The 20,364-nt window shown below is 42.2% G+C and overlaps 1 protein-coding gene and 1 long non-coding RNA gene across 5 annotated transcripts in view; both read right to left on the bottom strand.

The window, feature by feature from the left end:
- GOLIM4 (golgi integral membrane protein 4) overlaps window positions 1-17,027 on the bottom strand; it is a 32,441-nt gene extending 15,414 nt beyond the window's left edge. The window contains exons 1-5 of one of the 2 annotated variants that reach the window (XM_040566944.1): window positions 16,349-17,027; window positions 2,809-2,883; window positions 1,535-1,584; window positions 733-786; window positions 66-216 (exon numbers count right to left, since the gene is read on the bottom strand). In XM_040566944.1, the coding sequence (XP_040422878.1) occupies window positions 66-216; window positions 733-786; window positions 1,535-1,584; window positions 2,809-2,883; window positions 16,349-16,535 (517 nt within the window). In that variant the 5' untranslated portion in view covers window positions 16,536-17,027. The remainder of the gene's footprint in view (window positions 1-65; window positions 217-732; window positions 787-1,534; window positions 1,585-2,808; window positions 2,884-16,348) is intronic. The other variant, XM_040566942.1, reaches the window with a different exon arrangement.
- Window positions 5,984-15,975, bottom strand: LOC121074610. 3 transcript variants are annotated; one of them, XR_005822435.1, is made up of 4 exons: window positions 15,882-15,975; window positions 7,741-15,741; window positions 7,550-7,644; window positions 5,984-6,927 (listed from the first exon to the last, which is right to left on the bottom strand). It is a non-coding gene; the product is annotated as an uncharacterized LOC121074610 (long non-coding RNA). The 3 variants fall into 3 exon arrangements; XR_005822434.1 differs by lacking the exon at window positions 15,882-15,975 and having other exon boundaries at window positions 7,741-7,864; window positions 9,330-9,438; XR_005822433.1 differs by lacking the exon at window positions 15,882-15,975 and having other exon boundaries at window positions 5,984-6,912; window positions 7,741-8,940.
- Window positions 17,028-20,364: the final 3,337 nt, after the last annotated feature.

Here is a 20,364-nt window from a genome sequence, read left to right as displayed (position 1 = left end):
GCCTTTGTCTCACATCACACAAACACGATGACAGACACACTTTAATATGGACAGCCAGCATATACCCTTCAGCTTAGAGATCTCCTGCTCTTTTTCCTGCTGCAGTTGTAAATATCTCTCCTTGTGATCACTGAATGTTCTGCTAAACTCTTCTCCTTGTTTTCGGTGATCTTCCTCAAGGTCAGCATGCTGTTTCTTTAGTTCTTCATGTTGACTCTGCAAATACCAAGTTGGACACCGGAACAGTTCTGTATTAGCATATCCGCCTAATATTGTCTTTGGCAATTTATTTAATAAGTCCAGATGAATACGAAGCTTTCATAAAAGGAAGCTTGTTATTCAAAGCATGCACACTGCAGATCCTTTCAAACACAAAATGATCTCTGTGATGAGTAGTCTCCTGTTCTAGGGCTACGTCACCTCACTCAGCAGTTGCACTGTCCCATGGGGAGCTGCTGAATGTCTAAGAAATTCCTTAGATGCCAAAATATGTAAAGTTTGATTAGTCACTGCTCCATGCAAGTAATTGCATTTGAGAAGATTAAATTATCCACTGGAAAGCCTGACTAGTAAAAACTGCAGTAAATCATCTTCCAACAGCACTGTTGTAAGAGGAAGGCACCATCAGTGTACTGACGTCCTGGAATGAATTTCCAGAAGCCACTGAGGCTGTAAACCCTTCAAACTGCAGGATACCGGTGTCCTGTGACACTGGTTATCTCAGTCACCTACCTTCAACATCTGGTGTTGTACACTCAGTGCACTGTATCGGCTATTCGAGTCTTGCTGTAAAAAGAAAACAAAACAGTGTTCATCAGAACAATGTTGTCATTCTTCTAACCTCTGTACATGCAGTTATTTAGCAGTTGCAAGCCAATGGACATAACTTCACAGGAAGCAAATTAAGCTCTCTGCTTGTTTTGACCATAACAAGTATACATATTTTGCACTTACTGCAGCAACTGTATTTTTAACGTATGTAACTCAGCTCACAAAGTCTTCCCACTTTCAACCTGAAGTGTCCATAAAATACTAGCTTATTCTCTTCTTATAAAGAGTTCTCTAGAAGTCTCTGGGTCCTTTACCAGGCACATCTTTCTTTCTGGCACTTGGTATCTAAAACAGGTTCATGATTATTTATTTATTTTTATACTTTTCAGTTCAAAGACCATTTGTTAGAAAGTTGTTACTGTCCTTTTCCCTGCAGACTAAGCAATGAAAAGATTTCCAGTGCCTTCTCATTTGCCTGTGCACTTTAAAATAACATCATAATGTTTGAACTGCAATAATAAAAGCAGGAGGATATTTCTTAGATAATATCTTCCCAGAAAATTAATTTGTCTTATAAAATAAGAGGTAAAAATAATTAAGAATGGCAGAGCAGAAATGGAATAAGAGCTCCTTCAATTAGCACTTGTGAGACCTCTTCCTTTAAACAGCTATAATTGCAAAGCACTTCCTTTTTCTTGCAGCTCAAATAGCATCAAATATTAGCAAACTATTAAAAGCTGGTACTAGGAATGATGAGACTTACCCTTCCTTTGTTTAGTGTTTCCTGTGCTTCTAGTTTATAAACAAGAAAATCTAAAACATAAAAGGAAAAATACTGATGAAAAAAACCAAACATCTGCATTTAAATAGCATAACCATCTGTACATAAATTCTCTTAAGAGCTGAATATTCATGCAGTTACAATTTTCCAAGAGATCTTCAAGAACAGAAGAACTTAACAAAATGTTCAAATTTTGACCAAATATTTTAATTCAGAAAAAAATCATAAATAACAATGTATTTTAAATCCTTGTGTGAGATATAGGGGATATAGACTATAAGGCTCACATATAGAGGCTCAAGACTGTGGAAACAATTACATACCTCACATGAGCTTTCTCAGCAGAGGCGCAGTAGCGTTATTCAAAAGGAACAGGACATTTATAAATCGTGCATATTTGTATTACGATAAAGATATGTACTTCAAAAAGTTTGAAAGTCAACACTAAACTGAAGTACACCAAAAATTTCCTCTTTTCGCTTCTTTTCAGGACTTAAAAATGACGACTCACCTTTGCATACCTATGAGGCAGCTGTCCACCAGATGGCACCAGACAGCTATCAGGAGCTGCACACTAAGGTTTTTTTTTAAATGCTCTTAACCTCTGCTAAAGTAGTTGTTTGAATTCAGTGGCTGAGTCATCGGATTTAGAAATAATGCAGACTTTACTCTGAGAATTACAGTGAATTTACAACTACAAAAGACTTAGAGAAAACTCAAACCTTTGCATTCTGCTAAAGTTTCATTGAGGGCAGATGTTAAGAAAAAGTAAGAAATAAAAATGTAGTAAGAAATAAAATGTGTGAATATTTCTCTGTCACACACATCGGGAACTTAATTTTAAATCAAAAAAAGGTATGCAAGCATGTGTTTACCTTTAAGTAAATCAGAGTGAATCAATTTAACTGAATCAGACTAATTCCACATTGGAATGCAGGAAAAGATCCTATGTTTTTGTTACAAGGTTCAACACTTCATTATGCTGTAACAGGATTTACACGTGCCCATACTCCATATACATTTTTGTTGTAGGTATATCCATATACATGCTTCCTGTGCATACTGTGCCATGTTGTAGTGATCTGTAAAGAGCACTAAAAATGTATTCCACAGATCTGCCAAGGTGGTCCTCCTAATGTGTTTTTTATTTTATTTTTAATATATTGACAACTCATTTAAAATTGAACAATACACATCTAAAGTTACTATTTTTCAATAGTCTATTTATCATAGATATCAAGGTGAAAATATTTTACCTTCTTTTGCTTTCTTATGTTCAAGCCTTTCTTTTTGCAATGATTTTTCTAATCTTGATCTGTGTTCATATACAACTGAAAAGACACATTTTGTACACAGTTAATTCTAAAAGCAGGATATTTAAAAATATATAAAAATCCCCACCTCCCAGAACACCCAAAGAAAAAAAAATGTACCCAGAAAATACAAGTGGAATGAGGTCATAAGGTTAAGGGCTGCTTGCATATTTTTTTTTTAGGATGTGATATTGGTCCTGAATTTTTTGTTATTTCTATTGCATTACAGGTTACAGTTACTGCATTCTATCCTTGGTGGAGAGTCTGCTATGGTTGTTCTACATGAAACCTACCAAATTGTCGCTCCTTCTAGGGTATGTGTGTACACATTTTCCCATGCTTTCCTTCTCTTCTGCCTTCTTTGTAAAGAGACAGGAGATAGAGCAGGAAGAACAAAATAAGCCATCTGAAGGGCTAGCATAGCTAAAATAAAAAAATAACCAGATCCCATGATGCTTCTCCGTAAGGCTTGGGTATCAGAGACTGCTAGTCATGGATCATTTCAGTTTGAGAACAAAATTTAATCTTCACTGATTTTTAACTCCATTTATGCGTTTCCTTTGAGTCAAACTACCCACACGATATTCTGGAGATGAAGAAGCGGTCTGTCTGCAGTGCTTCAGGCAAAGAGCAACAAGCTGAGCTTTGAGGCACAGCTTTCAGAGCACATCCCACAAAACCCTCGACAGGCCAGGCAAAGGCAGGCACGCAGGGTGCCAGCATGTCCTCCACGGGGGGGCATCTGCTAGGAAAAATCGCATGCCTTCTCTAGGAAGGGTGTCCTGATGTCTTTGATAAGCTCTTTTAAAGCCAAGATTGTGTGAACACCTGCATGTAATCCAGATAAAAATGAATTGACATCTGGTTTTACCTGCCAAAAGGGTTTTGCTTTTAAGAATTTATCTGTTTGTTGTACCCACACGTACTTCGGATGTGCCGTATCCCCTGGCAGAGGGTTCCACCACTTTAGGTACATGTTGAGCAGCTCTTCAGGCAGTACGTGCTTTGGACGGTGAGTTTTGGATGTGTCTCAACAGACAGTGAACATCAGACCCTATTTATCCTTTCCTCACCACTCACTAGACAGAAGGATCATTATCTAAAATAGTCAACTTTGCAGCAACAATATTAATTAGAACCCTTACAAATACATAATTGGATTTGCTAAACCTCAGTTTGACACCAGCACCTTTCACTGTTTTAATTTTAATTTGCACTCTTGCACCAAAGAGCTGTTACACAAATTAAAGGAACGTGATTTTTTTCCTTCAAAACTAGGAAACATTCTCTGAGAATTAAACCATTGGTGTGCATAAGCCTTCAACAGGAAGTCTCAAACAAAGATTTGTATCTTGGCAGCCACAGAAAACTCCTCGTACACCTTAAAAAGTGTTCTTAATTCCCCCAAGACACATTCTGCAGGCTCTTTAGCTACTGGCTTATCTCGAAATGTTTACAGTTTGGCTTAGGTGACAAGGATTGATTAGCAATCCCGCCTCTATCCCTGCTTTGCTATTTATCATCTAAAGTCAAGGGCATCAGTCAAGATGAACTAATGTATCAACATCCTCTGCAACAAAACAAGCATTTAATGAACACTCACAAAGTCGCCAGCAAGTAAGTTTCCAGAGAAGAAGAAAAGATGGCAGCACTACAGTAATGGTTTTATCTAGGCACCGAAGATGGTGAATGCTGAATCACATCGCAAAAGGAGCAGCAGTTGTAGCATAGCAACTCAGGAGAGAAATGAAAATCCATAATGGTTTTCCCCTCCCACGCCATTAGGAGTGGAAAGAGGCTTTTTGGCAAGCAGACGGAGCCACAAACGGATTCTGAGGTAATGTTTCTTGTTGCACTTCTTTGCCTGCAGGCGACCTTCCGCAGCTCCTCCTGGGGTTTTAACAAGTGGGGAACTCACAACAAAGCCAGCACGGTAAGGGCCGGAAGAAAGGAGAAGAGGGATGCGATGCTTTAACTTTCAGGGACCACAGTGCTCTGTAACTTCCGCATCCAACTTTGGCTCTGCTGAGCTCTGGCTTTGCTGCCCTCACCCAGCACTTGGTGTCATCGGTGTCCCTCCTGGGCAGCACATCCTCACTGCCACCTCATGTGTGGCAGCCCCTGAAAGCCTGGGATACAGCCTGCAGCATCCTGATGCAAGTCTCTCAGCCGGCCAAAAAGCAACCAAGGAGGAGGGTAAGAAAAATGTCCTCCCACCTCTCTTCCCACCTAGTTAATGTGCTGGTCGAAACGTGTTCTGCAACATTTTTTCCTCTAATAAAAACCCATAACATGCAACATTAAGAATTATTTTTAAGAAAGCATAGCTGCCATATTTTCTCACTGGCTCTTTTTGGGAGTAGGTCAGAGGTCAGATTTCGTACAGATTGGAGTTTATCTGCCATTAATGTACATGGTTCCTGCCAGTAAGGAACTTCCTAGGCAAGAGTCCAAAGGCTTGTTGCTGTAGCAGGGGATTTCTCTTTCTCCACTACCACCATGGATACACTTGAGCAAGAATTTCAAATATATATATGTATTGAAAAACGTTTTCTATTACAGATTTCCCATCCAGGATATGGAAACTATATAAGGAAAGGGATAAATTCCTGGCAGTGCGTTGCACAGACACAGCACTTAAACATCTTTGTCACAGGGTAAGTTCCCCCACCCCTAATCTCCTACTAAGCTTTGCACAAATAACTGTACTTTGTTGACATGTTATATTCAATAGAACGGTACAAAACAAAGGGAGAAACATGATAATTTAATGTTAATATCCACTATTCCCAAACCAAAATAATGGCAGGTATCATGCCTAGGGGACCTATATAGTGTCACCTATGTGAGCGAACAAAACACAACAGGAGTGCACAGAAAGGTGATCCAGCCTCAAAGAGCAGGGCCCAGAAACAGAACCAGTAAAATCACAGCTAGTTCAGACACCCTCTGTCTTCAATAAGCAGACACCTAACAGTTCTTGAGTTAAGGTTTGAGAGTTTTACCAAGCAGAAAGGAAAGTGGAGGAGCAGGTAGCAGGGGAGGAGGGGAAGCCTCTCAGCAGATTGCATCACCGTGTCCATGGCTGAACGTTAATTGCAACACCGGAGTCAAGTTATCTGATGAAAGCAAGTTTATTTAACAGTCGTAGTTAGCTCACTTGGCTTTGCATCTCTAAGCAGTTAAACTATTAGAAAAAATAAGCCATTATAACACACACAAAAGAAAGTATTTCTGGTTTTACATTATCAGCGACTCCGCAGCTGTGTTACTTTGGCATTTTGGTCTGTCTGAAGCATACCCAAAAGAGTCCCGAGCACCCCAACACCCATCTTACATACTGAAAAATTAAGAACATACTGGAACTTAAATATACACAATGGCAGGAGTTTCACTAAGTGCAGTGTTACTGTTTCTTGAGTAATTCTGCAATCCTTCTCTGAGCTCACAGTAATACCATCTTTGGTTTAAAACCAGCAGATTTCAGTAGTCTTGGCAACGTTCAATGTTATTTTGTCTCGGACTGGGGCAGAGTTGAACTGAAGCGGCAGAGCACGGCCTACCACACCAGCACTTCTCTGGTAACACTATGAAGGGCTGTAGAACACAGACTTGTTACAGAAATACAGTTACATCTCCAGTTCTTGTCACTGCAAAGAAAGCCATTTAAGTTGTGAACCCATGCAAATAGCTTTCCTGTTCGGAGAAAAACATTTCTATTAGGCAAGTAATCCCTTCTAGAATAGATTTTCTAGTCCAATGATGATAATTAAAATTTTGATCTCAGAAGAGATTTCTTGACTCATCTGATGCTAATGTTTCATGCTGGGAGAATACATTAGCATAGCACGACCTGCTCTCCCAGCTCCAAGCTCTGCATGCCATTAAGTCAGCGAATCTGCCTTCAAACTGGAAGATCTCCTGTTTCACCACTGACAATCCAACCAGTGCAACCCCTACTGGTCACAGGATGCACTCCACCTACTTGAAAGGCTTATTTGAGAGGTTCTTCACAATAAATCAGTATTCCAGTGACACTGCAAACATCTAAGAAAAATAAAGCTAAAGAAACATTCCCACAGTAAAGAGTAGGAAAGCTGTATTTTAAGTAAAGTGCAAGAAAACAGCATTACAGAAACCATATAGTTACAATATATTGAACAAAATATTGAAGCTATTTCATATTTTATGCCCTTTAAAATTTCTGTTTTGAATTCATATAAAAAGAACAGAAATAGAAGCCAAGATAACACAAAGCTGATCGTGCATGAAAAACAAACTGTCTTCTGGCTTAATTAAGGAACAGCTTTGTATACAGGCAGGAATGGGCTGCTCTCATTTTGTTCACTGAAAACCCCAACTAGCACTGCAGGCAGTATCACATTTACGTTCACTTTAAAACAAAGTCCTACACTTTTCAGTTTTCACACGTAAAGAACCAGATAACGGCTTTGTCACATTACAACCAGTTATAACAAAGGAACAGGCAAGAAAATCCACTGCTTTTAAAAGATCCCCCCACCAAAAAAAGCCTACCAATTAAAGTAAGGCTGTTCCTCTAGCTCAGTCAGCTCTCCTACATTAAACTAGAACTGGAGAATGGGACTTGAGCAAATTATGCAGCTTTGTGCTGCGTTAGGAGGCATTTATGTCAAAGTTAAAAAATCTACTAGATAAAACCTACCCAAAGATAATGCAGAACTGAAGACTTGCATTTTTATGCAACTTTTTTTCTAATCTTGCAACGCTGGCATCCTTTCCAGGTAAGTTAGATTGTATCTGAAAAAAGAGGGTAGTTGAGGAAGTACCTGTATCCTGCTGGTCCCTACCACAAAGAGCACCAGGAGCCTATTACAGCTCACAGCTGACTTTTACCCAAAGCTGTGAGATTCCTTCCAGCACTACGAAATCCCACTCGGTCCCTGGGGTGTTGACAGGGACAATGATCACTGATGCTTTCTGTGGAACATGCCCTACATCAAAGGGTTTGTACGAAGCTCTGCAATGTTGAGTGTGGAAACAGATTAAAAAAAGATATCAGAACTCATCATGATAGCATCATGATAGAACTTCAAAACCGACTCTGGAATGTGTGCAGAGGTCAGATAAGCATATAAGAAGTTTTATTTGCTTTATCGAACCTTCAGCCTTGCATCTTCAAATAGAAAAGGAAAACCTGAAGCACGACACACAGAAGCGTTGCAGATCTTAAAAGTTTGCTTGCCTGTAGCTGTGGAATGGGGGAATGCAGCATGCTAATGCAGTTCATCCCAGAAACACATGCTTATGTTTCTAAGAAATAGTTTTGGCTTCTATTTGTTTATCAGGATGATGCAAAAATTAATTTCTAAACTGGAGTAAATATCTAAATTTAATAGAATCCTATTTCACCCTCCGTTATGTACTGTCTTCTTTCTTAGAAGTTAAGACCACCTCTAGGAAACAACAGGTTTATAAACAAATTGCAAGTAAAACAAAACGACGAGGTGGGATTTGGGGAGGTATTTATCATGTTGAAGCAGTGAACTGGAGTAGGTGCTGCCCAAAACAAAAGTTTGAGAAGGAGCATTAAATGTGATTTAATGTTTAATGCTTCAAACATGACTTATTTGGAAATAGATCACATTTTCCACCCCAGAAGAGATTTCCTGCACACTCCACCACCGATTTCTTCCAGCCTCTGGTGCCGCCTGTGGTCAGATTACCATCTCACCCTGCATGTGGCATTTCCTATCCACCTGCCTATGCTGAAGTGGTTTTTAATTTGTTTGGTTTTGCTTGCTTTTTTTTTTTTTTTACAGTGACACATGCAAATAGTTCAGACAAAACCTGTTTAGTGATTTTAGACTTAGATGCTTAATTCTATTTTTATGATTGTATTTAAAACACATCCTTCTGTCAGACACAGGTACATGGCTGTTCAACTCCTTGGCTGGCGAGTGGCCTGAATGCTGCTTATGTTATCCTTTAAACTACACAGGGTGATTAGCAAATTTCCTTCTAACAGGATTCCACTCCCCTTTTTATTTATTTTCCTCTCTCCATTCTCCTGCCCTTTGTGTCACAACACACAGGCTCATTTTGTAGAAACACACAAACATGCAGAAGGGCTGCAGCGACAAGTTTCCTTCTCGTTTCTGAACGTCTGGGGCTGCTCACCTCTTGGCTCCAGGAAACAAGGGCCTGTTCCTTCTCTCAAAAATTGTTTTAGAGCTCTTCCAACTTTCTGAAGAAGTCCAGTGACTCTATCTACATGCTGCTAAGATTGTATTTTTCCATGTATATAAACTTTTTTCAGGTATATACATTCAGATACTAGTATAAAATTGGCATTGAGGAACAAAGTGTGTAGATTACTTCACATATACATTCTAACGGTCTGTCCCCACTGAAACCTACATTTGCACTTTTATCTTAACGAAGTACGGCAAAAATTGATGCAATAGCTACAGTTATCAACTTACAAAACTGCTAAACCGCTTCCTTAAAGTTGTTCAAGGGAGCTGCAACATAGGGGTCTTGGAGTCAGCTTCAGTCGTACATTTCAAAAAGCTGCATACAGAAATCAATAGATTAAGTTCGTGGTTTATATTTTATTTTTTTTTAAACAGATCACTATCAAACCTTACAATATACATCTGAGCATGACAGATTGACTGAAACACTGAAAACGTCATTATTCAGCATGGTGGCACGAATAGGAATAGGCTGCCTACTGTGCCCTCCAGGAGGGCAAGCGGGCCACGCTTCTCTCAGCATCTCCGTAATTATCCCTGGAAATGACTGCCAAGCTCGGGATCTGAGTCACCTCTAGGAAATAAGATACTAGGCTAATTTTGGATACCTTGGAGGAAAGAAAATAAACTGCAAAGGAAGAGGCGGAATAGTTGAAGTTTCTTTAATTTCTTAATTAGAGACATAGTGGAAAAATCTCAGGAAGTTTGGGTTATGCTAGATCACCAGAAAAAGAACAGAACTACATCCATCACAGAAGACTTTTTTAAACAAAGAACAGCATCCAAACAGGCTGTATTCCCTACGTGCTTACCTCAGGCTCCAGTACAACGAGAAATTCATACCCCTGACTCATTAAAAAAAAAGTCACCCAATAAAAGATTCTGCCTTAATTACTGAAAAAACAGAGTACACAGAACTATTAATCTGAATTATTTAGCTTTCATTACAATAAAACCTCAAAATAGCACCTGACTTTTCAGCAGGGCAGATTTAATTACTTTTTGCTATGCAAAGATCCTATTCCAAAATGAGCAAAGCGAACTATACTAACCACAAATTGCTGACGAGATCCTCACGACTGTGTAAGAGATGCTACAATGCATACCCAAATCAGAGGGCGGATGGAAACTTTATTCCTACAGAAGCCCCACCTAGAGACACCCGGCATCCTGCCAGCCAAAACAGGCAGTCCGGTGACACAATGTGTCTGGAACGTTTTATTTAAGGCATAAGAATCTTACAATCTTAACTGAACCCCTCCAGCAGTACCTAACTCTGACATTAACTGTAAAAATACTGTCGGTGCAACTGCAGAGTCACAGCCACCCCCAAACTCCTCCCGCATCGGCTGCTTAGCGCAGCCAGCCACCACCACTTGACCTGTGCTGGGGACTACAGGACTCGGGCTCAGTTTGCAGCTGCAAGCATCAGGTTGAGGCTGTGGCATCCACTGCTTCTCTACGGGTCTCCCTCACCAAAGCTGGAGATGTTTTAGGTGATGCAGAAGCTCCTGTCAAACTTCACCTGCTAGGACCAAATGACAGAAGGTGACTGTTGAAAACGTCAGTATGTAAACCCTCGAAAGCATTGACACAGCTTGTCTCCCTTCTCTCTCAGCTCTGAAATGTTCACAGATCCAGACAGATCCATCACTCACAAGCTTGAAAAGGCTTCAGTTGTAATCAGCAACACAGAGTTTCAGGATACTGGCTCTATCTCATACTGCCCAGCATTCATCCAGGCTACATGCTCTGTGATCTGCACACCAGATCCCAAGCAGATGTAAAGTTGCAGCACTAGTATAAATTCATCCAGGAAGTATTATGCCCATAAGGGAAGTGATTTCAGGGCATTCAGGAATGTATTACAGAAGTAAAAAAAATCACCGCCACCACACAGAACTATAACTGTGGGCATTTTCTCAATTTGCTTTTTCCAGTCTTGGAATTCAGCTGCCCAGACCTATCCACTCCATGTCGAGAAGGAACAAGGCAGCTCCCTGGGTTACAGAACTCAAGCTCCAGCACCTTTTCTGTACTCAGAGTATGCAGAAATACTGGTAACTCCAGGTAACCTTAAATCTACAGGTCTTTTGTCTTCAAAACAGACACATACATATTTAGATTGGTTTTAAACATGCACAAGCATAGCACTTCAGAATAAGGGGCAGGATACTGCAGTGGTAGCAGAACAAGGGATGCCTTCTTTGCTATTTAGCGTGGTACCGATGCAGAAGACTCACTTTAGCAGGTGCACGTTGCCCTCAACATCAGCAAGTCCCAAATACAGGCACTGGAGTCTTACTTAGCACGCAAGACAAATTTCCTTAAGTTTGCACACACGTTAAAGGTTGCTCTGCACTTTTTATCAGTTTGAACCATTTCCGAAAACTCTAGGGGACCGTCTTTTAGCATTAGGTACGATCTGACACTAACGGGATTCACGGGACTTCAGGCTGCTGTTACAGGGAACAATCACACAACGCAGGAGCTGCACGGGCATCGTTCTACTTGGACAATGCACATGAAGAACAAACTGTTGGAAGTAATTAGTTCTAGCTCAGCCACCTTGAGGAACAAGTTTAAATACAGTACTATAAAAAGGGGTGAAAGAGCGAAGAACATCTATGTGTTTAAGTATTTCACTACAAACAGCTTGGAAATCTATCATCCAGTACGGTGACACATTGTGCAAGTCTCTGCACACCTAGCTGCCACACATCTGGTGAAGTTTTATCGGGTCACCTCCAAGGAGGGGCCTCAGTTTAGGACAAACAGCACAAGAGGCCCAGAGGAATTCTCCATTTGCTGTTCAGGTGAAGCTTTCTAGCACTGGATGGAATAGTTTTGAGGAAATCCAGACGCTGTCTACAACAGCGTATGCTCTCAAATCGCAAGTCCAGAGCCCCTGCTGGGTTGCCTCACACAGCCTCAGCCTGCAGAGATTGCCTGAAGCCATCAGACACATTTAGACTCTAAGAGAGCAGGAAAATAAGGGAACAAAAGACACGAAATGTATGCAGTTATTAGGATTAGGGATTAGAACAGATGAAACAGATTAAAACAGTACACAAGGAATTACCTAATACCCAGAGGATGAGAAGACAGAAGTTGCAAAGGCTGGTAAATAAACAAATAAATACTGTAGATACATTAAGTCTTGAAGCAAAGATATAATTGGGTTTGTCTACAGCTGGCAGTGCAGATCTGTTCTAGCAACTGAAGTCTGTTCCAGTAAGCCAGTAGCTTAAGACTTAGTCTGACACATCTTTGCGGGAGGTGAGCAGTATCAAGTTTTGTTTTTAATCATTTTAAGGAATATTAAGTAAGATTATCTTCATGTTTCAAACACATAATGCTCAGAGAATGAGACTAAAATAATCAGCTTACTGGGGAGATCCGCTTCTCTGTGAAACACCTGCCAGAAAACAATGACTTTAAGATAACAATGACTAAGTTTTCTTAGCAGTCACGAGATTTTGTGTCATCTCAAAATCTCGCCTCTGGCATTCCCCTTGTTACTTACAGAAGCAGCATTGCTTTCTCCTTGCCCATCAGGGCTTTGTTAAGAGATGATAATGCTGAAGTTTGACGTTCTCTTTCACGAAGTGCCCTGGAAGCCTAGCTTTCAAATACGAGAACTGCTACAACACGAGCTGGGCTAAAGATCCAGCCTTTCCAACCGGTTATTCTTCTGCTTCCCAAGTCAATCGTTGCTCAAATGGCAACCTGATCTTATTTCAAGACGCACAAATACTTCTCAGCCCAGTACCTTAAGTTGTGAGCTCCACAGAAAGCAGAGCTCCCTACGACAACCATCGTATGCCCCATTCTTCAGATCAGCACACGAGCTAAATGATTTTGACACCTTTTCCATCACCATTTTTCAGTGATCTGTACCTTCTGCCATGGTAGGTTGTGGTGCTGCTTTTGCCCAAGCGTGCAGAAGATTCAGCCTGCTTCACATGCTGCATTTGAACAAAGCAAGACCGTGAAAAAGATTAAAATCTAAAAAGACTGGCTTTTCAAGCAAAAACAGAAAACACTGCTCATTCAGGCATAAACAACTGGCAAGTACTGAAAGGGAGGTTCCTATTACATAGCGCAGATGAAAAACCTGAAAAACTACACAGAGAGAAAACAGCAGATAGCAGGAGGTTCAGGGAGGCTACACTCCAAGCTACATCCGAGGAGCCTTCTCAAGATTTTGGGCAGACCAAAGGCTTTCAAGCCTAAAACTCTGGCACCGAACTCTGACTGGATATACAAACCTAGGAGTCACCTACACTCCCTTAAGCATTTCCCAAACTGACTCAAATTTCACCCACAAGCCCTAACAGTGTTCCTCTGTGCACAATCAGGAAAGCAGCTACCCTTATAGGCCCAAACAGCCACAACGAAACCCAACCGAAATTCAGAGACCGGGTGGTATTTCGCTGGCATCCGCGCGTTTCAATCCTGCAGGCTTTCCAGGAGCACAGCCAGCCCAGCACAATAATGCCTCAGGATCCTCAAAGGCCAACTTTAAGAAGTTGCCTTTTTCTTTTTTTTAATTAAATAAAAGCTTACTGATGAAATGTTTGCTCAGGAAGCAGAAGTCCAAGGTTCAATTCTCTCCTCAGCTTGTAATGAGCTTTAAAGTCTTATTCAATCACCCAGAAAAGAGCAGTAAGCACTAAGAAATCAAGCATTGTGAATACACCCACTCTTTTCCTCCTGGCAATACTATGCAAGTGAAGCAGCCCTTTTAACTGCTTCCCTCGTAAAGATTTCAGTGCTCCCAGCACACTGCAAGTCCCAAAGTTCTCTCTACACCAATATCAGCATCTTTGAGAAACCAATTACGTCACATGGAAGAGAAGTTGTGCTGCACGGGTAGTAATGACACATTTTATTGTTCTCCTAAAAGGATAAATCCAAGGATTTATCATCTTGCGATGTGAAGGACAGCAAAGATATGTAGCCTAGATAGTTGCAGAGCTTTTTTGTTTGGCAACAGACACATTGTTGATTTAAAATCCAGGCTATTTAAAAGTTCAAAGTGCAGTCAGATGCTGCACCTGCAAACACAGGGTTTTCTGTTGGCATTTGCATTGTTTTAAAGTCTCTATTTAAAACAAATTCCCTTCTGTTGTTCCGTACGAAGGAGTTTAACAAATGGGAAAGGTTCAGAAATAGCTTTGGTTTTGTATTTCACCAGTTAACGTGGTGTTTGTGTATCTCAGGGTGAACTGGGCATAGATCCTGACTTCTCCGTGTTTTCACCCCTAATGAACTCCTTCTGCAGAAATGCTGGTGATGACACAAGGCAGTTCATCCTAGCAAGTGTCATGTGAAATCTACAGGGAAACGCAGGGAAGAGAAGTTCACTTTGTAGCTTCCACTTACTGTAGCAGAAGATCAGGAATCTAACGCTTGCTGCTGCATTTAACGCGCCTGGAGCTCCCAGCCTCACCCTCGGTTAGTTCTATTAACTGTTGCCACAATACAGGACAATTTTTAAGAAAAGAAATTATTTTTAAATCATATTTTTCATTGTATGCTCTGATTTAATTGTAAGTATTTTTTCCCCAAAGTTTACAGCTACCACATTAGGCATAGCTCAACATTTCTATTTAATAGGCTTGATACATTGGCACGCATCCCAGAACAATTTAAAGTTATTTCATTGATAATCAAATGTATTTGCATTTTCAGATCCTGGTCCACATTTTACATTTCTCATTGCTGCATTTTTATATAATTATTCTCTTACTTTTTTTTTCAGCGCATCATTGTTCCTGCATTCATCAACTACTGGTTGCCTGCTGCTTCCATGAAATCGTTTGGGTAGATGCCCACTTAAAATAACGTTTCAGAAGGGGAAAGTTAAAACTCACAATCCAGACCCAATGCATCTGATCAAGAGACTATCGCTGTTAGGATAAAGTTTGTTGCATGATTCTCTGGTATAGCCAGAGCAACAGAAAAAGCCAACTTGTTGAATTTTAACTTGAGAACAAGATGTTCCTGTTTCCTCTTCAAATACCGTTGGCAAATATACAGACTAGCAAAAGTAGCCTTTTAGCCCACTGCCACATACCCATCTCCCAGCCGAACACTCAGGCCTTTTCAGTGACAAAAATGAAGGATTTTATCTTTTTTTTTTCCTAGGCATTGCAGCATTATTGCCTGAAATTGAAATAGGAAGTAACAACGGTCTCAGATCACAGATAAGCATACTCCAAGTTATGAACCACTATGAGAATCTAACTGCGTAAGCCTAATTCAGCTATCTCTGCATAAAAGCAGCATGCTTCTGGACATGCTCTTATGTACACTTCCACAGTAAAAAAGCATGGCAGATCGCCCTGAACTGAAGTGGTGTTATAGTTACTACAGCTGATCACCTGTATTCTTGATTTACACAATCTTGAGAAAAAAAAATCCTTAAGCGTTCTGAAAGTTGTCTTTGGCCTCTGTACATGTTGGGCTGATAACCTCGCACCTGACAATTAGCGAGGTGCTGAGGTCTTGCCCTACCTACAGTACTGATGCTTCACGTAGATGTTTGCCTCTTTGCATCTGATTTCCGGACACGCACATGTCAGCGATCGGCATCTTTTTGTCTTCAAGTACCGAAAGCCCATGTTGGTGCAACCTCAAACGAAGATACATATGGATCTGTATTTAAGTGGCAGCTTTAAGCCAAGAAACTCAAGGCTGTTTCAACAGTTATAGAACAGCTTTATCCAAATAACTTACCCTTTGAAAAAAAATGTTTATTAGAATATTCCTCACCCTGCTGGAGCTATTTAACTTTCACGCTGTCCTCCTGGAACTGTAGCCTTGCTTTTTTACAGCCGAATAGCTGCTCAGCACCACTAGTACTGCTAAGACAACGCAGAGGCACGCAGAAGTCCCAGAACTGGACGCGTTGTGTATGACATGAATGGGAGTATCCCTGCCTTTCATACCAGGAACTGCCGAGCGATGTGCAACCCTTTGGGATCGAGAGGCACTCCAGAAAGCGTGCGGGGGCGAGGGAATAGTGGAGCTTTCTAGGAACCGGCAGCGAAACCTCCCACTGACGTCAGTGGGGCTGGGGTCTCACCCACGGCCTGACAGCAAAACCTCACAGGGAGAGGAGGGGGAGAAGAAGGCAAGGAGCAAAACCTCCCAAGTGTTGGGACGGCTAGAGCCTGGGTTTCCCCAGCTGAGGGGGATGTACGGGGACCGCGGGCAGGGGGCCAGCAGGGCAGTGGTACCTTGTAGCTGGGCCGAGAGGGACTCCTGATGCTGCTGGTACTTGAGCGCCGTGGCCTCAGCCTTCCTCAGCTGGCTCTGCAGCTCGTAGTACAGCATGGCCCCGTAGATGAAGCCGAACGCCACGGTCAAGAGCAGAAGGGTCTGGAAAATCCGCTTCTGTTTTCGGGAGCACATCCCGTTGCCCATGTCCCCCGGCGGGGTCCCGAGGGCCCCCCGCCCCTCACGGCTCAGCGGCGGGCGGCTGGAGGCGGCGGGCGACGAGGCGGAGACATGGGAGGGAGGGCCGGAGGGAGGGCCGGAGGGGCCGGGAGGGCGCCTCAGCCCCGGGGCACCGCCGCGACGCCCGGGCCGTTCTCCTCCTGCCGGCGGGCGCGGCGCGGCGAGGCGGAGCGGGGCCGGTGCCCCAGCCGCATGCTGCGGCCGCGGGGCTCTGAGGGGCTGCGAGGGGCTGTCCGGAGGGGGCTGCCCCCGGCCGGCTCGTCCCAGCCCCCGGCGCTGGGTCCGGGCTGCAGCGGGGCCGCGGGATCCCCTGCGCCCCCTCCTCAGGCGCCCCCTTCCTTGAGGCCGGCCCCGCCGCCGCCACCCGAGGGGAACAAAGGCAGCTCCCCCTGCCCCTCACTTACGTGTCGCCGCCGCTGCCCCGCCGCCGCCGGCTCCCCGGAGGAAGTCCCGCTCCGGGCGCCGCCTCATTGGGCCCGGCCGCGGCTCTCTCCCCTCCCTTCGGGGAGGCAGCGGCTGAGCGCATTGGGTGCCCGCCGCGTCCGTCCGGCCCGCCCGGGGCAGCAGCGCCCGCAGCCGTCAGCGAGCGGTGTGAGGGGAGCGGGGCACCGTGAGTTGGGGCTCCCAGAGCGCCCGGCTTAGAATCCGAGAATCCCAGAATCCTTACGGTTGGAAAAACCCTCCAAGATCACCTGGTCCAACCACCCCCCTACCACCAATGTCACCCGCTAAACCATGTCCCCAAGCACCACGTCCAACCTTGCCTTGAACACCCCCAGGGGTGGTGACTCCACCACCACCCTGGGCAACCCGTCCCAACGCCTGGCTGCTCTTTCTGAGAAGAAATGTCTCCTCATTTCCAACCTGAACCTCGCCTGGCACAACTTGAGGCCATTCCCTGTGGTCCTATCACTAGTTACCTGTGAGAAGAGGCCGACCCCCAGCTCCCCACACCTTCCTTTCAGGTAGTTGTAGAGAGCAATAAGGTCTCCCCTGAGCCTCCTCTTCTCCAGATCAAACAACCCCAGTTCCCTTAGCCGCTTCTCATATTTATTTCTCTTGGTCATCCTGTGCCTTTATTTTTTGTCTGCAGGCCACTGATCGCACCCGGGAGGTGCTGTCCTCACCCCGCTTGGCCTTTTCCTTCGCCCAGAGAATTGCTCAGGCCACTGCTGGATTATTAGGTCAGGTACACGGCATGGCTGTGTGTGTACCCTGCTCCCAAATGCCGCTGTCGTGTAAAGAGGTGAGGAGGGTTTTATGGGATTTATCCTTCACCAGCATGATGTCAGAGTTCTCGGTGCTATTGTATTTTATTAGGAAGAAAAAGAAAAACCTGCTCGTCTCAAGCTAAACTAGTAGTATTAACAAAAAATCAAAGACATATTCCAAAGTTCTTTTTATAAACATATCCAACTCACTGATCTGTGTTTTTCACAGGCATTGTTCTGGCCTTAAAAGAAAAACTACATAAAATAGGTTTAAAATTTTGTTATTAAAATATTCTACATCTACCAGTAATGAATAGCAGTCAGTACTACAATCTGGCGTGGCTTCTGTCTAAATATATTTCAAATTTTTATTCATTGTCTTTTAATTTAACTGAATGCCTTGCTTTCCTAATTATAAGATAGAGGACTTGTTCAAAACTGAGAGGTAAGCACCCAGGAAGTAATTGTAATTGCTTTGAAATAGCGATGCTTTTAAAAAATTCATTTTCTTTTCCCTTGCCTTTAGGAGGCTTTCTGAAGCCTTCAAAGTTAGATTTTCAAACTTTTATTCAAAACCATGAGTGTTTCAAATTGGCTTATTTTCATTCAGTATCCATTACTTTCACAAAGTAGTCACGGTAGGCTTCTTAATATCATCACACAGAATCCAAATCCAGCTCCCTTTCCTCCCCGAGAGTCCTTCAAAGATGTCCTGTGCATTGTTGCTTTACCAGGCTCATCAGGATGAGCTCAGTTACGTAGAATGAGACACTTCTTTATCTCGGGACTGAGGCTTTGAAATCACTGAAGGTGGTTTATACTTCAGAATTGCAGTTATTCAAATTGCTGAACTTCTTGGGTGTCCACCTGTTGCCTACATTACCTTTTATAACCAGTCTATGCCTTTACTTTTGATGACTTTGTGCTGAAGAACAATTAATTGGCTAACCAGTAACGACATCGGAATTCAGTTGTCACTTTCGGTCATCATTATGGGTTTATACTCATTGAATAGACATCATAAATTTAAGAGGACACTGAATTAACATCATTATTTAAAACCTATTCCAAACACATGTAATTGTTATGGTAAATCTAATTTATCTGCTTGTAGAAATTGGCAGTATCATTAACAAATGCTGAGAAGGAAAGGAAATGAGTCTCTGTCTCTTTTGCTTAATCAAATATTACCTACATTCAGTAATAGCTAGTTACATCTCATCTTCAGCTCATGTAAATTGTGATTGTTCATGAGCAAACCAATTAGTTAAAATGAGTAATTTATGGGGAGCAAGGGACCATTATGTGAAGCTATTAGGCAAATTTGAATTGAAAGTCCCAATATAGAAAGGTTTGGACCTAAAAAAGACTGCAATATATTAAAAAAAATACAAAAAATAAAGTAGTTGCTAGGAGAGGAATGTTACTTTGATTAATTACTGAGTAAGTTATTGATGCAATCAGGAAAGAAGAGGGATAGGTGCTTTCTGAGCCATGTTTTACCATGGGAAGCACACTCAGAAGTTGCAACAGGGAATTCATGAGCTGACATTTATACATTTTTTTAGTGAATGATCCAATGAACACAGCAGTTAAATAGATTGGACAGCAGATTATATATATATATATATAAACCTACCAATTAATGGATCAGGGATCCAAAGTTGTGGAAATGTACAGTGAAGGTTGTCCTGTACAACTCACAGCCCAGTCATTTGGTTGCCAAAAGTTAAGGAATGTCCTGGCAAGGCATATGTTATTACCTCTCCAGCTACAAAGTACATTCCAACTGCAGATGTTTAGGCAAGAATGACCTTTTTGTCCTGTGACTGAAGCTCACTAATGCATACAAAGTTTGTTTTAACACTCAGTGTCATTTATTAGTGGCCAGGAACTGAAGAAATAAAAAGGTTGGACTTCATGAGGTGAATGCTCCTGGTAAAAATGAACTTCTCTTTGCCTGAGGTTGTGGCGTTAGGGGAAGTCACTTAAACCTGGGTTTTTATACCTGACCTATCATCTGCTTTTGTCTGAGTTTCCAGCTTATGTAATCAATTGAACTCTGTTGGCTGATGTCCTAATTTGAGGTGAGGACAAGGAGGGCTGTGTTTCAATACAGAAAGTGCTGTGCTCCTTAATCTGAAAAAAAAATAAAAATAAAATCAAGCATAAGGTATCCCAAATGGGACACTTAGCACAGCTTTGACATTTGCTTTCTGGACCTCGGTTCTGGCTGTAGAATAAGAAGTGACTGACTTCTACCTCTTGGATACAAACAAAGATGCATTTTTTTAAAATCATTTGGCAGTCATGATAAGAATGGGGATAAAACACCAATCAGAAATTCTGCATAGGTACAGAGTAAAGTTAAAACAGCGTGCCATGCTGAGGTGAGAAAATGTCGTTACTAGTGCAGATGAATATGGAGGACACGTTCAGACCTTGAGTATCTTGTTTCTGGTGCTTCATGACTTAAACAGCCTTGTTGTTTTAGTGGCTCCAAAACATTACCCTTGTAAATAATTAACGCAGGGGAGCAGATGCATTAAAATGTGCAGTTGTTGCAAGAGGACGAGGAATTAACA

This window comes from Cygnus olor, chromosome 9 (genome assembly GCF_009769625.2).
Source record: "Cygnus olor isolate bCygOlo1 chromosome 9, bCygOlo1.pri.v2, whole genome shotgun sequence".
NCBI lineage: Eukaryota > Metazoa > Chordata > Aves > Anseriformes > Anatidae > Cygnus > Cygnus olor.
This window is presented reverse-complemented; position numbering and strand designations above follow the sequence as displayed.